Below are 23319 nucleotides of genomic sequence, written 5' to 3'. Positions count from 1 at the left end.
TATATTACAAACGCACATCTACACCGGTACCCCAAAATAAATTATCCCTTTCCACCCCTTGTTTTGCCAAAGCATCTCCGATCTGTTTGCTGATCTGTGAATAGACCTGTTCATGGGCCGGGCCGGGCTTTGTATATATATCAATAGAATACACTCAGGTCTGAGCCCAGCCCGACCATCGGGCCTAAGTCTCTGCCCGAGCCCAGCCCTCATATAAAGCTCGAAGCCCGGGCCCGAGCCCGAGCCTGGCCAGAAATTTGAAAAGAGATTTTTTTTTCGTTTTTATTCAATAGAAAAGTGTTTTATTTATATTAAAAACCTTCAAAACTCAAAAATAATAAACATCTCACTATTACTTGGAAAAAAACAGAAGAACAAAGAAAAAATATTGTATATATATATATTTTATTAAATAAAATATATTTTTATTGTTTAATATATTGTATCAAGTTGGGCTTGGGCTTGGGCTGGGCTTTTTTGAGAAAGCCTGAGCTTGGCCCGAAAAAAAGTTGGGCCCGGTGCTTTAGGCTCAAGCCCATGGGCCTAAAATTATGACCAAGCCCGGCTTAATAGCGGGTTGCCATCCTCTGATGTTGTCATCACAAGAAAAAGATTTATGCGCATATACTGTATCTTATGCAAGCCATATACTGAATATTGTTTTAGGTGATTTTATGGCGCACTTTTTTTGTCTGTAACTTCCAATTTTATTTTATTGATTCGAAAAAGAATAATATATTACAGAATGGTTGTGCAGAATACCCCAACATGTTTAGGGCTGTCTATCCCTTCCCATGCTTCTATTTCAATTATATCTTTCAATTTTATATCCTGGTTTATGAGTCCAGAAACCTGCTAGACCATTTGCTGATCAATGAGTCCAGAAAAAAGATGCTCCCAATTCCCTGGTTAGGCTCCTCACCTTCATTTTATTCCCATGCTGCCATGTTCCTGGTGTATCATTATGAATTTATGATGCCAACTTATGATCACCTTTGAATATCCTTCTGCCACAATATTTATGTAGCTTAGTTGTTTTTCCATTGTCAATCCTTGTAGTACAACTAATAATTCCACTCTGGTTGAGTTTCCTTGGCCCACCGGTCCAGTTGATTTTCATTATATCTCCTTGATGATTTCTGAAAGATGGCACTGAACAGAACTGAATGGCGAAACAGATTCATGCTGCTAATGTTATCTAATGTAAATAATAGAGTTCCTTACCTTTAACAGAATATCTCTATAGAGTTCCTTGGCTTCTTTTCATCTTGAAGTTCATTTGAATGTAAACTGTTGTAATATTGGATTTATGTGACACAGGGGTATTATTGTCTTTTCTCTCACCCTAATATTCTCTAATATAAATAATAGAGTGGTCTGCCGCCACACATTCTTTTGACCCCTAAACTTATGTTGTTATTTTTATTTTCTTAGTCATCTGGGAAATTGGTGGTGCATTATTCATTATTCTCCCCATCTTCGTTCATCTTGGTTTGTGAACTTCTAGGTTTTTCATTTAAGGTAGGTAGGTGAAGCTGAGGGAAAGAACCCAACTTGGTGATGTAGCAGGGTCAATATCCCTATTGGTAATACATTTTCATATTGGTAAGTCTCCATTTTGTTAATTATGCAAAAGAATAACCCATTGGTCATATTTTCATGAAAACCCAGGGCAGGGAGTTTAGAAAAAAGAAAGGATCCAGCAATGGGCAGCTTGTTCACGTCACCAAGGTTTTTCATCATCTCAAGGACTGGTTGGGGATGGTCCATGTGGCAGATTTAAGAGAAAATACAAAAGGAAAGGATGTAAGCTCATATCTAGAAATCAGATCTGTCTGACAAACAGAGGTGATGAAAACGGTTTAGCTGTGGATTCAGACAAGAAGGCTCAGAGCATTGATTTAAGTTATCAAAGAGGGGAAGCTCTCGCAGGGGAAAAGGAGGATAAATATAGGTTAAAGGATTATGAGAGGAATTTGGAGGAAGAGAGAAATAATGAAAGGGGGGTGGGTAGTTAGGGGGAGAAGGAAATAAGAAGGAATAAAGCTGAAGAAACTCCCAAGGAAAATATAATGCTGAGAGGAAAAGTTGGCATTGATCAACTAGTTGATAGACAGTTGGCAGTTGGGAAATCTCTTGGTCTTTTCTTTTTGAAGGAGAGGAGTTTGACATCGTTGATGAAGAGTGAAGTGTTCTGTTGGTATGCTGCAGGTGAAAGGGCGAGGCTTGTGTAGCTGTGGTTGTCCTGCATTTGGTTCCCTGGCTTAGTTTGTGTGTTCATGTGGATGCTTCAAATTCTGGGTTTTAGTTTTTATATTTCTTTTGGGGTGGTTGGTTTTGTAAGATATTTGAGGGTTTGTTGTGATGAGATTTGGGTGAAAAAGTTTTCAAAGGGAAGTGTTTGGGAGAATGTTGTTCCTTAGCTTTGTTTGGAGGTGTTTCCTCAACATTTCTCTAGGTTGTATTTGCTTTTTTCTTTTTAATGATTTTTTTTTACTTATAAAAAAAAAGATATTTTCATAAGATGATACCTTCTTTTCTCTTGCTTCAAAAGCATTGAAGGCATTATACAGGAATTGGAACTTAGGTAGTCCCTGATTTGCATTGGCAAGAGTTATGGTCATCCTTATGCCGTTTGAAGAGAACAAGGCGATATTGGATGTGGGGTTGGAAGAGGTAGATTTCACCACAGTTCAAACTGAGGAGGGCATTATAATGGTGGAGAACTGGTGTCCCTCCTATAACTCGAAGATTTTCAACAATGGAGACTTTCGTTTGAAACTGGTGGGCCTCCCATTCAATCTATGGTGAAAGTGCCTGTTGGAGAAAATTGCAGCTGCGTTGGGTGGAGTTCTCATCTCCTACAAGAAAACAGATCTGAAGGCTGTTGGGATGCGAATTGTAGGAGTGAAGCCAGACGCTGTACCATGTTCGTTCGAACTGTAGCCGATGGCTTATGGAGCAAGGTATGGGTAGCATCGGAGGTGGAAGCAGCACTGTTGAATGGAAGTTCGAAGGTTGAAGAAGATGGTGACGTGGCAGGTAGGGTGACACGTGGTGGCGATAGAGAAGCCACAAGACAATTGCGTAAGAAGCAGGGTAACATGTGTACTTCTAAGGAAGTTGAAAAGCCAATAGTTTGGAAGGTTCACATTCCAGAAAAAGAAGTGTATTAAAAAAATGGGGATAGGAAAGCGGGAGATTTCCCTTTTAAAGAGATATTAATGAAAGGGGCTGGAGTAGAGATTGGGGTGGGCCCACAAGGGAGTAAGTTAAACTGCCAGACCTTAGACGAGCTGGTGGTTTGAGCCGGCTCTAACATTTCAACTCGGCCCACCGAATAGACATTAAGGCTAAGGTGTCACATGATGCTTTAAGTCATCACGTGAGGCAACCCATTGGACCTTTGATAGACAGACTTAAGGGTCTATCATCGTCTTCATCATCTCTGAGATCGAATAGTAGGTAGAACGGGTGCGAACTCAGATGGAATCCATGGCCAAAGAGGGTGACAGAGCACCCTAATCCAAGATTCACTAGGCGGAGAAATGATGCACAGGTAGTAAGTGAGTCAGATTGGTGTGACTTGGAGGACAAATCAGAGTTTTCTAGTTCGGATGAAAACTCTTTAGCTGGAAGCAACCAAGGTTTGGAGCTAGAGCTGGGCGACATGGAAGCACTCTTCAAGCTTAATCTAGACGATCAAGCCGGTCAGGTTCAGTCTAGTTTGGAACCGATGACAGACATAAGGTCCTTGGGTGCTGTAGAAAACACTCCGTCAAAGGAGGAGGAACCAAACCAGAGCCATAGACAACAATGTCAGGGAGCATCTTTAGGGATGAGTGAGGCAAGCCAGGAGATAAACGCTGATGCGCCAAGCAAGGTCAAAGTGCCAGACCCAGGCCAAGGCCATTTGATTTAGAAAGACATTGACCAACCAGCAACACCCACTAAGTCGGGAACTGGGGGTGCCATCTGTATGCCCTTACCAAGTCATCCTATAATCAATCCAGGTTTACCAGATATCCAAGGTAACTGTGTGAATTCAGTTTTGGTTACTAATGGTGATTGTGCTATCCTTGCAGACACTACAACTGAGAACCATTTTCACAGAGAGCCCCAAAATACTGAAGGTGCCCAGATTGACGGGGGAGCAAGTAATGTGGTGGGGGAGGTAGCAACAATTGATGTTGTGGGGGATATCAGAGAAGATTATGGCAGGAAAGCAAGGTTGGTAGAAGATAGAGAGAGAAGTTGAGGATCATGGGGAGGGTGAATCTGATGAGGAGATAACGCTAAGGAAGTGGGCTAAGAAGATGGGGCTGAAAATTTCGCAATTAGGCCCAAACAAGTTTCAGAAGAAGTTGATTGAAAGGGAGAAACTAGACAAGAGGCGGGTAAGGGATCTAAAAAGCAGAGGAGGGTGGGGTCAGACGGTGAAGGGTGGTGGGATAGGTGGAAGGAAAGGCTGAAAATAAAAGATAAGGTGGGGTAAATGCTGTCATGATGATATGAAGATTTTAAGTTGGAAAGTTAGAGGGCTGTGGAGGGTAGCAAAAAGAAGACTCATAAAAGGAGAGAAAAGCCAGATGTGGTGATGCTCCAAGAGTCTAAGGCACAAGAGATTGATAGAAGGTGGGTAATGAGTGTTTGGGGAGGCAGAGACATAGGATGGACAATGGCCCCTTCGTGTGGTGCATCAGGAGGAATAGTCACTATGTGGAATGAGAATACGGTGGAATGTTTGGAGGAATTAATAGGTGGGTTCTTGGTGTCAATAAAATTGCAGAATTTGGATGATAATTTTAATTGGGTGTTGACGAATGCTTATGGGCCTAAGGAATGAGATGTGGGAAGAATTGGCAGATGTGAGAGGTTTGTGGCAAGGCCCATGGTGCTTGGGGGGATTTTATTGTGATCAGACATACTACTGAATCGAATAGTTCGAGACAAAGGATAACTACTAGTATGAAAAGATTTAATAATTTTATAGACATATTTGAATTGAAGGAAATAGGGACTGGACAATATAGATATACAACTAACTGTCATTTGAACCCGATGTGCTCAAAGCTGGATAGGTTTCTTGTGTCTTTGGACTAGGAGGAACACTGGAGTAACATGGTGGGCAGGTTGCTGCCCAGGATCATCACCTCAGATCACTGGCCGATATGTATTTGACAAGGGTTGACACCTTTTAGATTTGAGAACATGTGGTTAACAGTCCCGGAGTTTGTGTGGAAGGTTGAGGAGTGGTGGAAGGAAGATAACCCCCAAGTTGTGTGGGAAGGGATTAGATTCTGCAGGAAGCTTCAGAATTTAAAAGCAAAAATCAAGGAGTGGAATCTTAATAAGTTCGGGAGGATAGAAGAGAGGAAGGATTATCTCATAAACAGGATTGAAGAAATAAATAAAAAGGAGGAATCTGACTCATTGGGTGTAGGGGAAAGAGATGAGAGATTTAATTTAAGAAAAGAGCTGGATTCTACACTCCTTTAGAGAAGAAATGACTTGGAGGCAGAAATCAAGAGTGCGCTGGATCAAAGAAGGGGATGGGAATACAAAATTTTTTCACATGATTGCGAATGGGAGAAAAAGGAAGAATCTGATCTCTATGTTAGAATTGGAGGGTCGCACAATAACTAATCATGACGAGATTGCAGAGGCTTTGGTGGATCATTTTAAATCAATCTTAAGAAGGCCTGTTTCAGGAAGATAATTGGAAGGTTTAGATTGGCCAGTCCTAGAAGATGCCGTTAGTAGGAGCTTGGAAGAGAAAAATTGAATTAGATGAGGTGAAGGAAGCAATTTTTTCCATGGACCGCTCTAAAGCTCCAGTGCCCGATGGATTCACTATGGCTTTCTACCAGGACTGTTGGGAATGGCTAAAGGATGATCTGATGTGAGTCTTTGTGGAGTTTTATGATAGGGGGATTGTCAGCAAAGGTGTAAATGCCACTTTCATTGCGTTGGTTCCCAAGAAATCTGGTGCCTGCCACCCCAAGGACTTCAGGCCAATCAGCTTGATGACAAGTCGATATAAAATCCTTGCAAAAGTCCTCTCTATTCGGTTAAAAAAGGCCCTTCCGTCAATCATATCTCAATTTCAAGGGGCCTTCATCCAAGATAGACAAATTTCAGATCAAATACTCATCGCCAATGAGTGTGTGGAGGATTTCAAGGTAACAAGAAGGACATTGTGTGTAAGTTGGATCTAGAGAAAGCCTATGACTTGGTGGATTGGGAGTTCTTAGTTGAAGGTTTAAGGAAGTGTGGCTTTGGGGTAAGATGGTGTAAGTGGATTAAAGGATGCATTCAATCTTCCAACTTTTCGGTGTTGGTAAATGGTGCAGTTAAGGATTTCTTTGGTTCCCTAAGAGGTGTGAGACAAGGGGACCTTTTGTCTCCTTTCCTCTTTACCATTTTAGTTGAGGTCTTTATCTGATTGATCTCGAAGGCAGCGGAGGTAGGTTTGTTAAGGGGTTGGAAAGTAGGAAGGGAGAGGGTGGTTCTAACTCACCTACAATTTGCGGATGATGAACTCGTGTGAGCAATGTAGTAAGAGACCAAAGATGGGAAGTTTCACTCAGGCGGGGAAGTGGCGAGTGGAGCTGGCTATAGAGTCAAAGAAATTCCTACTCGAGCAGGGACGGACAAAGGGCAAGTCGTACTTGAAGATTAGGGAAGGAAATAGGGTAACGATTATTCTACAAGAGGAAGCTTGCAGTTGGCCGAAAGGTTTTGTTGGGAGTTGTCAATACTATCAAGGAAGAAGGTTGGAAAAACTCACTGAGTTGTGGTGGTAGAAGATACGATGCAGTACTTAGGAAAAATGAGAGGGGCTGGTTCTTCACAGTAACAGAGTATTTGGCATCAACAAGAAGCAAATGATTTGTGTGCCGGAGGGGCAAAGGGAGCAAGGTTGGAGCTCCTTTGCTAGGAACCTTCAAGCTTTCCTAGTGAAGGTTGAGAGGAAGGGCGAAGAGCCTAATGGAAGCCCAATGGTTTGTAACTCCACCTCCCACTGTTTACCAGCGTCGAGTAAGAAGCAAACCCTGCTTTATCGAGAGGTCTTAGTAAACTCTGCAACTGTTCTTTTGAAGATAACTCTCGATGAAGAAGGAAGCAACTGGGAGCACATGATGGTGTTAAAGGCAGATAAGGTGGTAAGGGATTGGACAAAAATCCTTAACGCAGTGGCAGAGAGATTGGGTGTTGATGGCGATGCTGTTCTTTTGTTGTTTTCTGAGAAGAAAGCAATCCTTGATGTGGGTGGTGAGAAGTTGAGTTTCAGCACGGTAAGAACTGAGGATGGGCTGATACAGATTCAAAACTGGGTCCCAATCTGCAATGAAGTCGATCCAAAAGAAGGCGGTTTCTCCATTAAACTGTTAGGGCTTCCCTTCAACCTCTAGAATGAATCGATTCTAGGAAAAATCACAAGAGCTTTAGGTGGAGTTTTGCTGGAACAAAACCAGAGGAACTTGCGAGCTGTGGAGATCAAGGTCACAGGCATAAAACCAGAGAACGTGCCTCACTCGTTGGAAATCCTCTCTGGTGGCGCCTGGTACAAGATTTGGCTTGCTTCTGAAGCTGAAGCATCGCTTTGGGGAAGACGCACAGAGGTAGGGGATGATGGTGAAGTGGCAGGGTGGAGGACATGTGGCAAGCTAGGGACGGAGAAGCGGAAATTCGGCTATGTGAAAAGGGAAGAGGAACAATTGCAAGAGGTTAATCAGTCCCGTAATGCTCTACTTAAGGCAATAAATTCAAATATTTTGAATTCAAGACTTTTATTAATGGTGGTCCTTCCTCTACTGACGTGGCCAGGAGAGGAGTCGGCTCGATCGGTCTCAACTGAGTGGCTCTATCTGAACCGGCTGGAATTAGGGGCGGCCTAGCCTTTAGACCTTTGAAGACTTTAAGTGAGCCACGTGACAGTTTAAGGTGTCACGTGGGTCGGGTTAAGGAGAGGGAGATGGTAGATAAGACTTACTGTCTATCATCTTCCAAATCAGGTGTGTCTGAAACGAACTAGGTTCAGGGGCTGCGAACAGAAGCTGGAACTAAGTCTCTAAGCTGGGTCTCTAGGCGGGATGTCGACGGACAGCTCTCTCTTGCAGTAGATCGCCCAAATCCGCGATACCTAAGGGACAGAACAGAAGAAAGGGAGGAGGATGATAAGGATTGGTTAAGGTGTAGTTCCGAAAGTGAAGATTAGGAGAGTTCAGAAGAAATTTCAAGTAAAGGGAGTTTGGAAGACGATGAACTCCAATGAGATCAAAACAGGGAGACTCTAAATCTGATGGGTCTCTTTCTTGGAAATTGGGAGTGCGCACAAGTGGAGTCTGGGGCGGATCGGAAGGAAAAGTCAGGGTTAGCCAACAACGCTGGTCAAACCGAATGGGGGCAATTCCAATGCCCACAAGGGGATAAGCCTTCACCAAGTCTTGGGGCTAGGCAAGAAACCGATATGGTGGCAGATCGTGTTAACCCAAAACTGAACGGGGATACACCTCTGAGAGGTAAATAGTCGGGTAAGAGAAGCAGCCTATGTGTAAACCAAATGACGGAGAATGTTTCTCTCCAAAACAAGGAGACAGAAAACTCTAATTTCTCTTTACTGGGTTTGGCTTCCACCTGTCCTCCCTTGCATTCCCCTCTAAACTCCCAGTCAGATTCAGGTAAAACTGTCAACTCTGTAAATTCATTTTTTTCTACTGATGAGGTTGTCGTGTCCCTTGTTCTAGATTCCCTCCCTAGTTCAGAGTCTGAAGCCCATAGTCAGAGGACCACAAGAAGTTCAGGGGGTGTTGGAAGGGGAGATGAGGGTGGAGGGAACTTGCAGGGATAAAAGAATTTGGGGAATCATTGACAATATAACGGGAGCAATTGAAATAAATGAATTATGGAGGAAGGCTTCAACTGGGACAGAATCAGATTATAGTGGGGAGGCTGAGGGCAGAGTTGAGGAGATGGCTAGGAGTGGAGAGCACAAAGATATTGAAAGAGGGGAGGCTAGTAAGGACTCAATAGCAGAATTTGTTGGCAAGCTAGGGTGTAAACTTAAGAACCCAAATGACCTAAAACCCTTTCTACAAAAAAAAAGGAGAGTTAGATTAAAAGAAGAAAACTGAGTGAAGTTGAGAGGTTAAGGAGAGATATTGAGGGGGATAAGAAGTTTGGAGTGAGAGGGGAAAGAAGGAAAGGGATTAAATAAATCCCGGGTGAGTTAGGGTTGAAGCCTAAATTTGAAATGCGGATTCTAAGCTGGAATTTAAGGGGGATGGGTAGTGCGAGGAAGAGAGCAACTATCAAAGAGGCGATTAATAAGTTTGACCCGGATGTGGTGTTGATTCAAGAATCTAAGAGATCTAATTTTGACAATAGATGGGCAAGAGGTGTGTGGAGATCAAGGGGGATAAGGTGGGCGACTGCTCCATCATGGGGAGCTTCAGGTGGGATTGTAACTTTGTGGGAGGATGTGGTTGTAGGGGTCGAGGAATTAAAAGTAGATCACTTAGTATTTGTGAAATTCAGGCAGGTGGCAGATGGTTTTGATTGGGTCTTAACTGATGTATATGGCCCCAATGACTACAGGCAGAGAAAGAAACTGTGGGAAGAGTTGAGTGATATTAGGGGCCTCTAGGAAGGACCCTGGTGCGTGGGAGGGGATTTTAATGTGGTGAGGTTCAAAGAGGAAACTAATGATCTGAGTCAGAGGGTGACTACAAGCATGAGGAATTTCAATCAGTTTGTGGACACCTTTGAGCTTAAAGAAATCCCTCTTCTAAATCACAATTTCACCTGGTCCAACCTACAATCTAGGCTGTTTTGCTCCAAGCTAGATAGATTCCTGTTTTCAACAGATTGGGAGGAGCATTGGAGGAATCTAACTTCTAGGGAACTCCCTAGACTTACCTCAGACCACTGGCCCATAGTGATGTGTAAGGAGGAATTAAGAGGAGATGGACCTACCCCTTTAGGTTTGAGAACATGTGGCTAGCTCATTCGGGATTCATTGAGAAAATCAGAGACTGGTGGGAGCAATGTAATCTATTAGTAGAGTGGGAGGGTATGAAATTCCACAAGAAGCTTCGATTTCTAAAATCCAAGATAAAGGAGTGGAATCGACTGGAGTTTGGAAGATTGGAGGAGAGAAAGCAGACTTTGCTGGAACAATTAGAGGACTTGGATTTGAAGGAAGTAAGGGGTCCCTTGAGTTGGGGTGGAGTGTGAGAAGGTAGATGGAAGACCTTTTGCTCCAGGAGGAAATAAGTTGGAGATAGAAATCTAGGTGCAAATGGTTAAAGGAGGGAGATAGAAACACGAGGTTTTTCCATTCTTTGGCAAATAGCAGAAGAAGGAAGAACTTCATTTCAAAATTGGAAGTCGAAGGTGAAGTAATTTCCCACCAAGCAGAAATAGCAGAGGCCTTTGTAAATCATTTTAAATCTATTTTCAGAAGGCCGGTAAATGTGAGGGTTCGGCTGGAAGGGCTGGATTGGCCTACTCTAAGTGTAGCGGATAAGGAGGGGTTAGAGAAGGGTTTTGATATAGAGGAGATTAAGGAGGTAGTGTTTATGATGGATAGGACAAAAGCTCTAGGCCCAGATGGATTCACAATGGCTTTTTATCAGGATTGCTGGGATATTGTGAAGTAGGATATTATGCGGGTCTTAGAGGAATTTCATAGGAGGGGAATAATCAATCGGGGCTTAAACTCCACTTTTATTGCTTTGATCCCGAAGAAGAAAGAGGCTTCACACCCTAAGGATTTTAGACCTATCAGTTTGGTGCATGGTCTGTATAAGATAATTGCAAAAGTGTTGTCTCTAAGAATAAAGAAAGTTCTTCCTTCTATTATTGCACCAAATCAAGGAGCGTTTTTGAAGGGGAGGCAGATCACTGATCAAATCTTGATTGCAAATGAGAGTTTGAAAAATTTCAAGAAGTCTAAGAAGAAGGGTGTGGTTTGCAAACTAGGCTTAGAGAAGGCCTATGACCTAGTTGATTGGTCTTTCCTGGTGGAGGTGATGAGGAGTTTTGGGTTTGGAAATAGATGGTGTAAATGGATTTGGGGTTGTGTTAAGAAATGCCAATATTCAATCTTGGTGAATGGAGTTGTAAGGGATTTCTTTCCTGCCTCGAGGGGAATAAGACAAGGAGACCCACTCTCCCCCTTCCTATTCACTCTGGTTGTAGATGTTTTGGGCAAACTGATTCATAGAGCTGATGCGAGGAACTTAGTAAAAGGGTGGGGAATAGGAAGGGAGCAAGTACCACTAACACACTTATAGTTTGCAAATGACAATTCTTTTCTGTGAAGGTGGGGACATAAATTGGATAGGGAACCTGAAGTTGGGCATACAATTATTTGAGTAGATGCCCAATCTAAAAGTGAACTTTGATAAGAGCTGTTTGGTGGGAGTGAATTTGGAGGAGAGAGGTAAGTGAATATGCGGGGTTATTAGGGTGTGCAATTTCGGATTGGCCATTGACTTATTTGGGTCTCCCCTTAGGAGATAATCCCATGAAGGACAACTTCTGGAACCCGGTTCTAGAAAGACTTGAGAAAAGGCTTGCCTCATGGAGGAAAAATCATCTTTCTCTAGGGGGGAGAATCACTTTAATTAGGTCTACCCTAGCTAACCTTCCTGTTTACTTTCTGTCGGTGTTTAAGATTCCCGCAAAGGTCTCAAGTAGAGTGGAAAAGTTAATGAAGGATTTCTTGTGGGAACCAGGAGAGGAGAAGAAAGACCATAGGGTGAGTTGGGAGGTGGTAACTAGAAGCAAGCGGTTGGGAGGGCTTGGGATTGGGAATATCAGGAAAAGAAACATGGCATTGTTGGGGAAATGGTTATGGAGGTTTCCAATGGAAAGGGACAAACTCTGGACGAAGATTGTGGCTAGTATACATCGGATGGAAGACAATGATTGGGATCCATGAATCTTGGCAAGGACTACAGTTGCTTCTCCTTGGAAAGCCATTCATGATTTGCTTTTGGTTTTCTCCCCTTGGATAAGGTATGATCTGAACTCTGGTAATCTCGTAAAATTCTGGGAGCAGCCTTGGGTTGGGGACTCATCTTGATTGTCCAATTTCCCTCCTTATATGCGTTGTTAGACATGAAGAATGAGCCTATTTCTTCTTTCTTAGTTCCTTCTTATTCTAATTCCGGTTTTGGATGGAATCTAGGGTTGAGGAGAACAATAAGGGATACGGATTTGGGTTGCTTGTCGTCTCTACTAGCCACCCTTGAAAATGTTTTCTTGGACCCGAGTAAGGATGACCCCAGAATTTGGACCCATCCTCCAATTGTTCCTTCTCCTGTGCGTCGTTTTTAGACCTTGGTCCATCCTCCTGCTCCCTCTGGCCTTTCCTTCCCTGTTAATGAGATATGGAGTAAACCCATTCCTCGGGTTGGTAGTTTTTGTTGGGAAACTTTCCTGGAGAGAATAAACACAACCGATTTGCTTCAAAGAAAGAGACCTAATTCTTGCTTACTTCCCAATAGGTGTGTTCTTTGTAAAGCTAATGGGGAAACAACTTACCACCTTATGGTTACTTGTTCGGTTACTAAGACTATTTGGGAATGGGCTTCATCCTTGTCTGGATGCACTTGGAATCCCTCTGTGAGTTTGCAAAGCTTGTACTCTCCCTCGTTCTCTAGATGGCCTAAGAAAAGAGGGAAGATCATGTGGAAAAGCATTAGAGCAGCTGTGTGCTGGTCCGTATGGGAAGAGAGGAACTCTAAACTTTTTTCAGTCAAGGAAAGATCTATGGAGAATTTAACTGAATTGATACACTTAAGGGTCAGTCATTGGCTGAAACTGAATTTTGATGGTTGTAGTTTAAGGAATCCTGTGCCTTCTGGGATTGGGGGAGTTTTCAAAAATGAGGCTAGGATTATTTTTGCTATGTTCTCTGGCCCTATTAGTGAGGGTGACTCTCTTAGGGCAGAGATTTTAACAGCTTTGGAAGGAATCAAAAGAGCAAGAGAATTAAACATTTGGTGCTTGATCATTGAAGGGGACTCGGAGGTGGTAATTAGGTGGTTGAAGGAAGACAACAATGGTTTGTGGAGCTACAGAAATGAAAAGAAAAAATTTAAATGGCTGAGTAGGGATATTGAGGTGAAGTACAGTTGGGTGAAGAGAAGTGCTAATTCCATGGCTGATGGGTTAGCCAAGCAAGGGGTGCTTAAGGATTCTTTGCTTTGGGCCACTTTTTAGCTTTCCCCTCTCTTGTACTCAAAGTTTCACAATTTTTTTAATCTAATAAAACATTCTGTTATTGATAAAAAGAAAAGACAATTTGCGGATGACATCATTATTTTCTATGAGGCTGGTGAGGAGTTAGGGGCAAGAAGCCTAAGAATGTTGGTAAAACTCTTTGAAAAGTGACAAATCTAAGAGTGAATCTTCACAAGAGTCAGGTGGCAGGGATCAATTTAGCACTAGAAGAGATTAATGTTTGGGCCGAGGAACTAGGATGTTTAAGCAGTGAGTGGCCACTCAAGTATTTAGGGCTCCCCCTTGGTGCAAACCCCAAAAGCATAGGTTTTTGGAATCCAGTTGTGGAGAGGTTTGAAAAGAAACTCAGTGGTGTGGAAGAGGAATTATATTTATCTGGGGGGAAGGATTACTCTTATCAAGTCTACCCTAGCAAACCTTCCAGTTTACTACCTCTCGGTGTTCAGCTTGCCTCAAGTTGTGAGAAAGAAATTAGAGAGAATAATGAGGGACTTTTTGTGGGAACCAGGCGAGAAGAAGAAAGATCATTTAGTAAGATGGGATCTTGTAACTAGAAGGAAAGAATTTGGAGGATTGGGGTTAGGAAGGTTGAAGGAAAAGAACGAGGCTCTACTAGGAAAGTGGGTATGGAGGTACCTACAAGAAATGGACATTGTGGCACAAAATTGTGACTAGTATTCATGGGCTTTTTGAAAATGGTTGTGACGCTGGAGTGTCTTACAGGGTTTCCAGTGCTTCACCATGGAAAGCAATTCACAAACTCCTCCCTTTGTTCCTCAATCATGTCAGGTTTGATCTCAACTCAGGTAACAAAGTCAAATTTTGGGAAGATGTTTGGGTGGGTGACTCTTCTTTAAAGACTTTATTCCCTTTAGTTTTAGCCCTGTCCCGCTTTAAGGGCAAACCGGTTGATTTCCTGTCCCCCTCTCCCTCACAATCTGGTTTTGCTTGGAACCTGGGTCTCCGCCAGAAATGTGCGTAACTTGGAGTTGGATTTGGTGTCTGCTATTATTCAGATGCTCGACGGGATTTGTATTGAACCTACTAAGCAAGACACTAGAATCTGGATTCCTAACCCCCTTAGTGAGTTCAGTTGTGTGTCCTTCAAAACCTTGACTTCTTTTCAACCTGGGGTCCAATTTCCAATCCGTGAAGTCTGGTGTCGCTCTATTCCCCCTAAAGTGGGTGCTTTCTGTTGGGAAGTTTACCATGGTGCAATTAACACCTGCGACCTTCATATTTTTGTTTCCTGTCCTGTAGCCAGCAGCATTTGGGAGTGTTTCTTTTCTCTCTTTGGATGCAGGTGGGATACCCCGGTGAGCTTGGGGAGATTGTTTGAAGCTTCAATTTTCAGGTGGCCAAAAAGAAGAGGAAAAACCTTGTGGAGATGCACACGGGCAGCAGTACTTTGGATGTTATGGGAGGAAAGAAATCTGAGGATTTTTGAAGGAAAGAAAAGGTGCAAGGAATTACTGATAGAAGGGATTATGTTAAAAGTGACTTCATGGGTAAAATCGATGGAGTCATTCTCAGATTTTACTGTGGATATAATCAGGAACTGGAGGACTGTAGCATCCTCGTCATCTGCTAAAAAGAAGGTAGTAACAAGTTGGAATCCTCCTGAATCTGGATTCCTCAAATGAAACTTTGATGGGAGCAGTTTTGGCAACCCAGGCATGGCTGGAATTGGTGGGGTCATTAGAGATGACATGGGGAATGTAGTGGGGCTGTTTTCCGGCCCTATCGGGTGGGGAGACTCCATTACAGCTGAACTAAAAGCTCTGGTTTTCGGTATACAAAAAGCCTCGGAAATAGGTGTAAGGAAGCTGGTTGTAGAAGGCGATTCCATAGTGGTTATAAGCTGGCTAATGCAGGATGGAAAGGCTCCATGGATATTCAGAAATGAGATTAAGAAAATTAATCACTTTACAAAGGATATGCAGGTTTTATTTCAGTGGACTCCAAGAGCAGCAAATGGGTTTGTGGACCAGCTTGCAAAGCAAGGGGCTAATAGGGAACATTGTTTTTGGGCTCTGTTGCAAGACTGTAAAGCAAATCTTAGGTGGAATGTTTTTTGACATTGGGGTAGCTGAGGGTACCCAATCTCTGTATTAATGTTCATATCTTTTTATTAATAAAATTGTTTTCACTGATAAAAAAAAGAGTTTTGATCAATGGCATCATACGATTAGTTGAATGTTACTATTTTCAGAGGTTTTAGGGAAGACCAACCAATCGGCGCCATATATTCTTTTTATTTTTTTTATCAGCGAACCGTATATTCATTTTATGACAACAATCACACTTTGTTGCTTTATCAACTGTATTAGTGAGAAACTGATAAGTATTTGGTAAAATGGCATATTGGAGTAGGCACATGTTAAGCTCACAAGTGATATTAATATCAGTATCTTGCCTATTTTATGTTGATAAATCATTTGGGGCAACATATATTGAACCTGTAAAATTGCAGCAGCATTTAATTGAGCTCATTATATTAAATTAACAGTTAATTCAATCATGATCACAAGAAAGTTTTGGCTTTACAATCATCTAATGCCCTGGGATGATTGTTACTTCATGATTTACAGGTGTCCTTTAGGATTGTGGGAGCAACACTTTCAGGAATGACAATTGATCCAAAAACGGTAAGCCAAGTACATTTTGACTGTTATAGTTTTCTCAAATTCCATTCCAATTGATTCTTAAAGCTTTGTTATGCCACCTTTGATCATTTATGTAACTTGCTTTGTTTACAAAGTATTACTGAAACCAATGTTTTTAAACCATTATTGACCAAGACGGTCAGATTGTTCAACCTGTTGCATGAAGGGAAAGCTGGGTTGGTTCTACTCTAAACCCACAAAGCCTTAACACCTGTTGATGACCTAGGTGAGGTGAGGGGAATTATATCATATGATTCTTTGAACAGTCTCTTTGGTTCAATTGCACTTCTGACCCTTATTGAGTACTTTGGCCTTTTTTATATTTGGATAATAGGATTCCTTGCTGACTTATATGGCTTAGTTTTTGGCTTGTCTGGACGTACAAAAGGCCTAATACTTGCTCATAATCATGAGTCGAATTTAACTTCATGGTTTTTATTACAACTCCGAATTTTATGGACGGTGTGCAGGTTAGCATTTATCCAGCTGTCAAAGCACCAGTGGAGTTCTCAACTCTGGTAGGCTAAACTTAACTGAAACAGAAGCTTTTAGTGCTAGTATGCTTATTTGTTTCTTCGAATGTTTATTGTCTAAATAAAAAGATTACATATAAGTATGATTACACAAGTGCTCTTGAGTTCTTCAACAAGGACAATAGATAGTCACAGAATCCCATTTTACCAAGTTCTTCAGAATACAACATACCAACTTTTCTTATGAGGGATTCATTCCTGGGTGAAATTAAGAAAAAAAATGGATGGGGATAGAAATTATGGTCGAAATATTACAGAACCCCCCCGGCACGTGGAATGGCGTAGCAAATGCACTAGCTAGGTAGGGTGCAAATAGGGACCAAATGTATAGGGAATTTGTATGATTATATCCTAGAAGGAAGAAACTTGTAAGAGGTAGGCAGGATGGGGCCTAGCCTACATAAAAAGGGTGTCTCAAGACACATCCTATATACATTGTAACATATGCATTATTTCTTTCTATACTTAATAAATTGATCTTTTGTTGCTGATAAAAAATGTAATGATGCAGGCAAATTTGCCCATTTACATAATTACATGAATAGCCATCATCATTTACCTAAGCCCAACTATGGGGCAGGCTAAGGCTGCATTTGGCATTCCTTATTTTAAGGACTTACCTCCTTTTTGCAATTAAAAACTCGTGTTCATAAGGGCATTTTGTTAACAGAAAAAAGGAGATTAGTCATTAAAATAAGGAATGTCAAATGCAGCCTAAATGGATCTTGTTCCTTTGGTTCTGCTCCCTTTAATACCACAACTTTTGTCAACTATATACTCTTACCACCAGAATGCTTTTGCTTACCTGCACGGCTGCACCACATTCCCTTTTAGCCTTTTCTTTGTGCTTTTAGAGGCTTGAAGGCTTCAACTTGCAAAATATCACTCTGTATCACTGACGTAGTTATTGGTCTCATTTGACATTACTAGACCATCATTGAAGATATGTACAGATAAACTCAAATTGCATTACATTTCTATTGGCGGATGGTTATAAGCAACACATAAATTTTTTATACTTTTTGTAAAACAAGTATGAACTTCCTTTTTTAGCATGTATAGTTGTCATTGCTGGACCTATATAATTTCTACTGGTTTTACTGATTTTGGGAAATATATTAGTGGGAATATAAATAGGAAAGCTCAGCTTACTCGAAGCAATCCTTTCACCTCAGTGCCATGAAATTGGAAGCTGACCCTGTATTATACATGATGCTTTGGTGGAGAACAATATGAAATTGTTCTAGGCCATTTGTTTCTAAACCGGTGTACAAGTTAGGATCGAGTGAGTAGCTACTGGCTGGGCTATGCTGAATACTTCTGGATTCCCTTTTTATATCTCTACAATGCATGCCGATAATCAAATATTTAGTTGTCTATAGTTCATTCCTGGATCCCATAAGCTAGGAGGCTGAAGAGCTATGCCTATGGCCATTTATCAAAGGGTTGATGACTCAGTTTAACAGAAGATATTGGCCCTTGGTAGAGGGGAGATGTGAAAACAGGATTTGGGTTGTAAGTCGGGATAGTTGTGTTGTTTTCCTCCTTTTTTATTGCCTGTGCATGTGATGTGTGTTCTGGGAGGTTTCCACCATTTTTACCTGCTATGATTTGGGTGCTACAGGTTTCCTCTGGAGATTATATATTGTGGAATACCTTGGGGAGATGCCCCTTTGCTGTTTCACCTACAGTACAGAGAAAGGACCGCAAATGAGGGCGAACAGAATTTTGTGCTTCCGCTGAAAAGATGCCTTTGTTTTCCAATGAAGTGACCTTACTCCTGTGTTTTAAATGGGAGCCGAACAAGAAAGAATTGACATTGGATGAATCGAACATTTCGAGAGGTGTCGCGTTGCAATATCCCGGTGTAGAGCTTTTTAATTATCTCGATTTCAAATAAAAAAATGGGGAAGACGAGTACTGATATTCTGGATGAGTCGTGTGACCATGTAAAGGATATTATTCATTACCTCTTTAATTACTTTAGTGCCATTCTTTTATTTCATTGGGCAAATTTCTTATATCCTTATGCTTTAGGAAACTGATTAACTCAATCCTTACTGTATATATATTATTTCAAAATACCCATAAGTTTTCTTATAATCGAATTTATCTTTTCCACTGTCCTTTAAGTTTTTAAAATAAAACCGAACTACCCAAGTGATGAAAAATTTAATTTGCTTGGCATTCTCCCATTGTCACCGCACTGGGATCTCGGGCGTACTTAATTACAGGAACTTCAACCATCACCACATTGGGTTCTCAGGCGCGCTTGATTACAGAAACCTCACCGTCACTGCATTGGGTTCTTGAGCGTGCTTGAAACATAATCGTCACCGCACTGGCTTATCTAGTGCACTTGAAACTTCACCTTCACCGCACTCAGTTTTTTGGGCGTGCTTGATTACGAAAACTTCATTGTCACCACATTAGGTTCCATAATTTGAAGTTTCTACAGACACCTTCATTGTCACTTTCTCACAGTAAAGTCTGTCTGCCCATTGACCATTGGGTCACTGTAATGGGTAAGGGAAGACCCTCAGTTGTATGGTGGTGGCTCATCGTTCCAAAACCCACCACCCAGTCCTAGTCTAGTCTCTGCTCCCATCCAGTCTGGTCAACTATGTTTCCATCGCTTTTCCTCTCTGTTCTTTCTTCCTCTTAGAATCTAGATATTTAAATCCAATTTTCTACCATTTAAAACCATTTGAGGATCATTTCTGGTTATTTGGTGGAGACAAAAATACACAAAACACATACATACACAAATAGAGAATGAAGGTACAGAGATCAGATTGAGCTACAAAAGGGAATATGAATCCATTACACTAGAACCATCTCTTTCCAAGTCCTCCCCTTGTATCAAACTTCTTATAATCAATTTCAAAATCCAGGGAGTCGGCATTAGAATTCCAATCAGGAGAGAGACTACAAAATTTCATATCAAAGACCCACCAACTAGGGTGGCCACATTGGTTATAGTAGGTGCAGTTTTCTTTCCTGCAACCCAGTGCACCTGTAGAGACTGACAAGCAATAAGTGAACCCCAAGAGCAATGTGTGGTCACCCAGGCTTTTCATCTTATCCAAGATAGCTCCGAAAAATCAAGCTTAAAAACTTCCACATCATCCACCACGTCCATCAGTTCCATAGAAACAAAGGAAACCAAGCAGGATTTCCCCTTTAGATTCAATTAAATACTCTTTAAAATCCATTGACCATGTGGAGGGAATGACACTTTTTGCACCCATGTCTGTAACTCTAGGCCTGGAGCTGAACTCATAACCGTTTAGGTTCCCTGCAAACTTAAGGCGTAACACTTATCTCGAAATCCAATAGTGTTTGTGAATTGTATGGTACGTGATCCAGAGGACAAATTTGGTTCTGTTAGTCTGCATTCATCTCAGATGGACTCTCCTGTTGGCACATGAAAGATGAAACTGGGATAAGAACCACCGGTCAGTACCATGCATTCACAATGATTGTAATAGTATCAGAGAGCACACTCTTCTTAAACTGGACACTTGACACCAGAACAGCCCCGTTCTAGTCGTCGGCTATCAAGAAAACTTCTATGGTCGCCATTGAATTCAAATGCGAGAAGATAGTCACCAGGATTGATTGCTCTGAATATCAGATCGGCCATTGGACAATTCATATTGCTATAGCTATGTTGCTGCCACCAATACGTGCCCCATTCTGTGTGGTACTTACCCCATGTGCATCAGAGCTTGCCATAGATGATACAGATGATTACCCCATTTTCATGGCCGGAAAGGAGGAGCTGCGGCGGCAAACGTCTCGCCTAGCTGCATTTTCCGAATCCTACTTTCCACAGTTTGAAGACATTGTTGGTATATGGTAAGATTAGTACATACATCTTTTCTGTACCTGAAATTGTATTTGGGGTCGTTGATGAAGGTGTCTATTTGATCAACAGGAAGGTCTGTCGACCAACGAAAATTTGGCCACTTTTCCTTGTTAGTTGCATGCAACACCTTCAAAACAACCATTGCACGGTTCGCCTTCGCTAGTCCTAGAGGAAAGAAACTTGTTTTCTGGGTTGAGAGCCGCTTTCATCTCCATGAGTGCTCTGAGCTCGAAACATGTCTAATAAAGCCTGAGAATGCAAAGAAAGCGAGAACACCAAGAAGGGAAGAGAGAAAACCCATCTTTCGTTCACACCAAAAACACCCAGAAACCTCACCCTATCCGTCCCCGCTCTTTGTTTCTCTGTTATCCTTATTTTAGAAAATATGCAAACCTTTCTTTTATTTTTCCCATTTTTTCTTAATGTCGCGCAGACCTTTCTTTACTCGGAATAAGGAAAGAAAATTATACGCCACATGATGTCACATGTATACGGATTGTAACGCAACATTAACGACACTAGCGATAAGGGTAGAATTGGTCAATTGTTAAGAAACCTAACGGTACTTTAAGATATTATATAAACAATAAAAGTATAATTAATCAATTTCCTAAACCACAAAGGTATTTAAGGAATTTGTCCCTATTTCTATCTCCAACATTTTCATCATTCATTGGGAATCACAAGGGAGTGTTGCAACCAGATGTGAACTCAGTAAGTCATTTGTCTCAACATGAGCAATGGATCAGACCAGATTACTGAACTGGGTACTAGTAAAAGAATCCTGGTTATTTGACACATGGTTTTCAAACTGTCGTTGACCCAGATGGTCAGACTGTTTGGCCCAAGAATCGTCCAGTCAATCGGTTCTGTTTTATTCCACATTCGATCCCTGACCAAAAACTATTAAATCAATTAATGATCTATTGACCGGAATCGAATTATCGACCCATTCAACGACTTTGATCATTTTTTATTTTAATTATTTTTTAAATTTTTATCAGAACTGGCCGTTTACCCCAGTAGAACTCGCGAGGTACTAACTTTGCTTTGGCCATGATCTATCCCATCACAAATTGTGAACATGCTAATAGTCTATTGAGAACAAGATCTGAAATTGTGTTGAATAAACCTGTAGGAGCATGTTTGAGTATGCATCACACCCAAGAAGAAGAGGAATAAGAAAAAAGCCAGATTGGCCTAATAGGCTAGTACAGATCGTTCATCCTGATCCTTGGCAAAAACAGCAGCAACCACCTCACTTATTTCTCTCTGAATGCCACCGCTAGCCTCCATGATTTAGTGGTGCCAAAACAAGGGGCTTTATTTGATAAAACAGGATAAGAGTGCTAGAAGAATAACGAAGTAGTTTCATGCAAGTTTCAGAAAAAAAAAAAATCAAGGATTAAAATAAGGTTTTTAAAACTGAATCAGATAGGGAGTCATTTTGGGGTCAGTTCTTAGGTCGAGTGGTCAAAACCGATGGTCCATTTTGACAGAAAAATTAAAAAAAAGAAAAAAATAATCAAAAACTATTGTCCAGATTAACAGTTCAACTGTTTAATATGCCAAATAACCAAAGATGCCCATAAATGTGTATCGATACTCTCATTTTTGTTTAGTTTTTTATTCGGTAAAATATAAAATCCTCCCTTAAGATTTCTGACAATTGTATAAATCTCTAATAAAAAGTAAAAACCTCCCATGGCCTATATAAAAGTGTATAATCGTCTCCCATCAGTCATCTTTCCGAATTCTGATAATAAAGGGACTGAAATTACAAAATGATCCTTTTAGCTTCAAGGATTCACTGAAGCCATTTCAATAAGCAGGAGAGAAACAATGGCCGGTCTAACTCCATTCTCCGATATTAAAAAAAAAAAAAATACAAAAGCACTTGAAATAGATGGAAAGATACAATTTACAGGCATAAATGACGATTCGTTTTATCCTTCAAATCCATCGCTTTCTTCAATATACTCACGAAAAATAACTTCCCTAGTTCTGATAGAAAGCTTCAATACTAATCAAATTCTGATCACGTTTTTACACATGGTGTAAGTATCATCATAGCATAGAAGGTATTAAATCAATATTATATGAATGTCTTGATAAATCCATAACTCATCGTACACCTACAGTGAATTCTTGACTTGAAACATATTGCGATAAACTTTAGACCTATGCGAACTTGTGATGAGCTTAAAGTCATCGCACAACCGTGATGAGTGCAAGCTCATCGCGGGACAAAAGTAAATGAAAGAAGCACATGTCATTAATAATGCGCGTGACAGGATGCTCTATGGGCTTAAAGAGGACACACAAGCTAAATAGTGACATCATCCACGCTATGTCGGTTTAAGAGGGTCACAAAAGGAAATAACACATGTATTATGAAAATCTTAGATGAAAGGAAAGTTCGTCCCTGAGATATCTCATAAGACATGCGGCGAAACCCTAATAGTGCTCCCTGATAACTGACATTGAATCCTACATTGCCTTTCCTAATGGGAATCAAACGCTTTTGGCTCATTCCTTTCGGGACCTCGGGATCTCACCTTATAAATAGGGGTCCAACTCATAACGGGATAATCATCCTATCACTCCATTCGCCCTAGTCTTTAGCTTATCTCCTGCTCTCGGCTTTCTTTTGTCTTTCAAGGAGATCCCTGTACGTAGCCTAACCACTTCACTCACACATGTTTTTAGAAAATAACCTAGAAACGGAACCGTTCTAGCCATTGGTTTTTGGGTTGACGGTTCAACCGTCTGGTTCGAATGGATGGCCCGTTCTGACAAAAAATTAAAAAAATAATTAAAAATAAAATGGCCAAAAACCATTGAATGGGTCGACGACTCTATTGCTTGGTTTAATGGATTGTTTATTGGTTCAACGGTTTTTGGCCAGAAACCAGGTTTGGGGTAAAACAAAACCGGTTCCCTAGATGGTTCCTGGGCTGAACGGTCCGACCGTCCGGGTCAACGGCGGTTC

General features: G+C 41.3%; 1 protein-coding gene across 2 annotated transcripts in view; it reads left to right on the top strand.

Annotated features, from left to right (window-relative positions):
* Positions 1 to 18470, top strand: part of LOC148861738 (clathrin adaptor complexes medium subunit family protein) — a 29794-nt gene extending 11324 nt beyond the window's left edge. Inside the window, exons 6-9 of one of the 2 annotated variants that reach the window (XR_016113322.1) lie at positions 758 to 908; positions 15849 to 15905; positions 16394 to 16441; positions 18081 to 18470. Coding sequence is in view for 1 of the 2 variants with exons in the window: in XM_088986398.1 (XP_088842524.1) it covers positions 15849 to 15905; positions 16394 to 16441; positions 18081 to 18170 (195 nt within the window). In the remaining variant the exon portion in view is untranslated. The remainder of the gene's footprint in view (positions 1 to 757; positions 909 to 15848; positions 15906 to 16393; positions 16442 to 18080) is intronic. The other variant, XM_088986398.1, reaches the window with a different exon arrangement.
* The last annotated feature ends 4849 nt before the right edge of the window (positions 18471 to 23319 follow it).

The sequence above is a fragment of the Nelumbo lutea genome, chromosome 4 (genome assembly GCF_056320005.1).
Source record: "Nelumbo lutea isolate HS-2025 chromosome 4, American lotus-T2T, whole genome shotgun sequence".
Classification (NCBI taxonomy): domain Eukaryota; kingdom Viridiplantae; phylum Streptophyta; class Magnoliopsida; order Proteales; family Nelumbonaceae; genus Nelumbo; species Nelumbo lutea.
The sequence above is the reverse complement of the archived record's forward strand: the minus strand, read 5'-3'. Positions and strand labels throughout refer to the sequence as shown.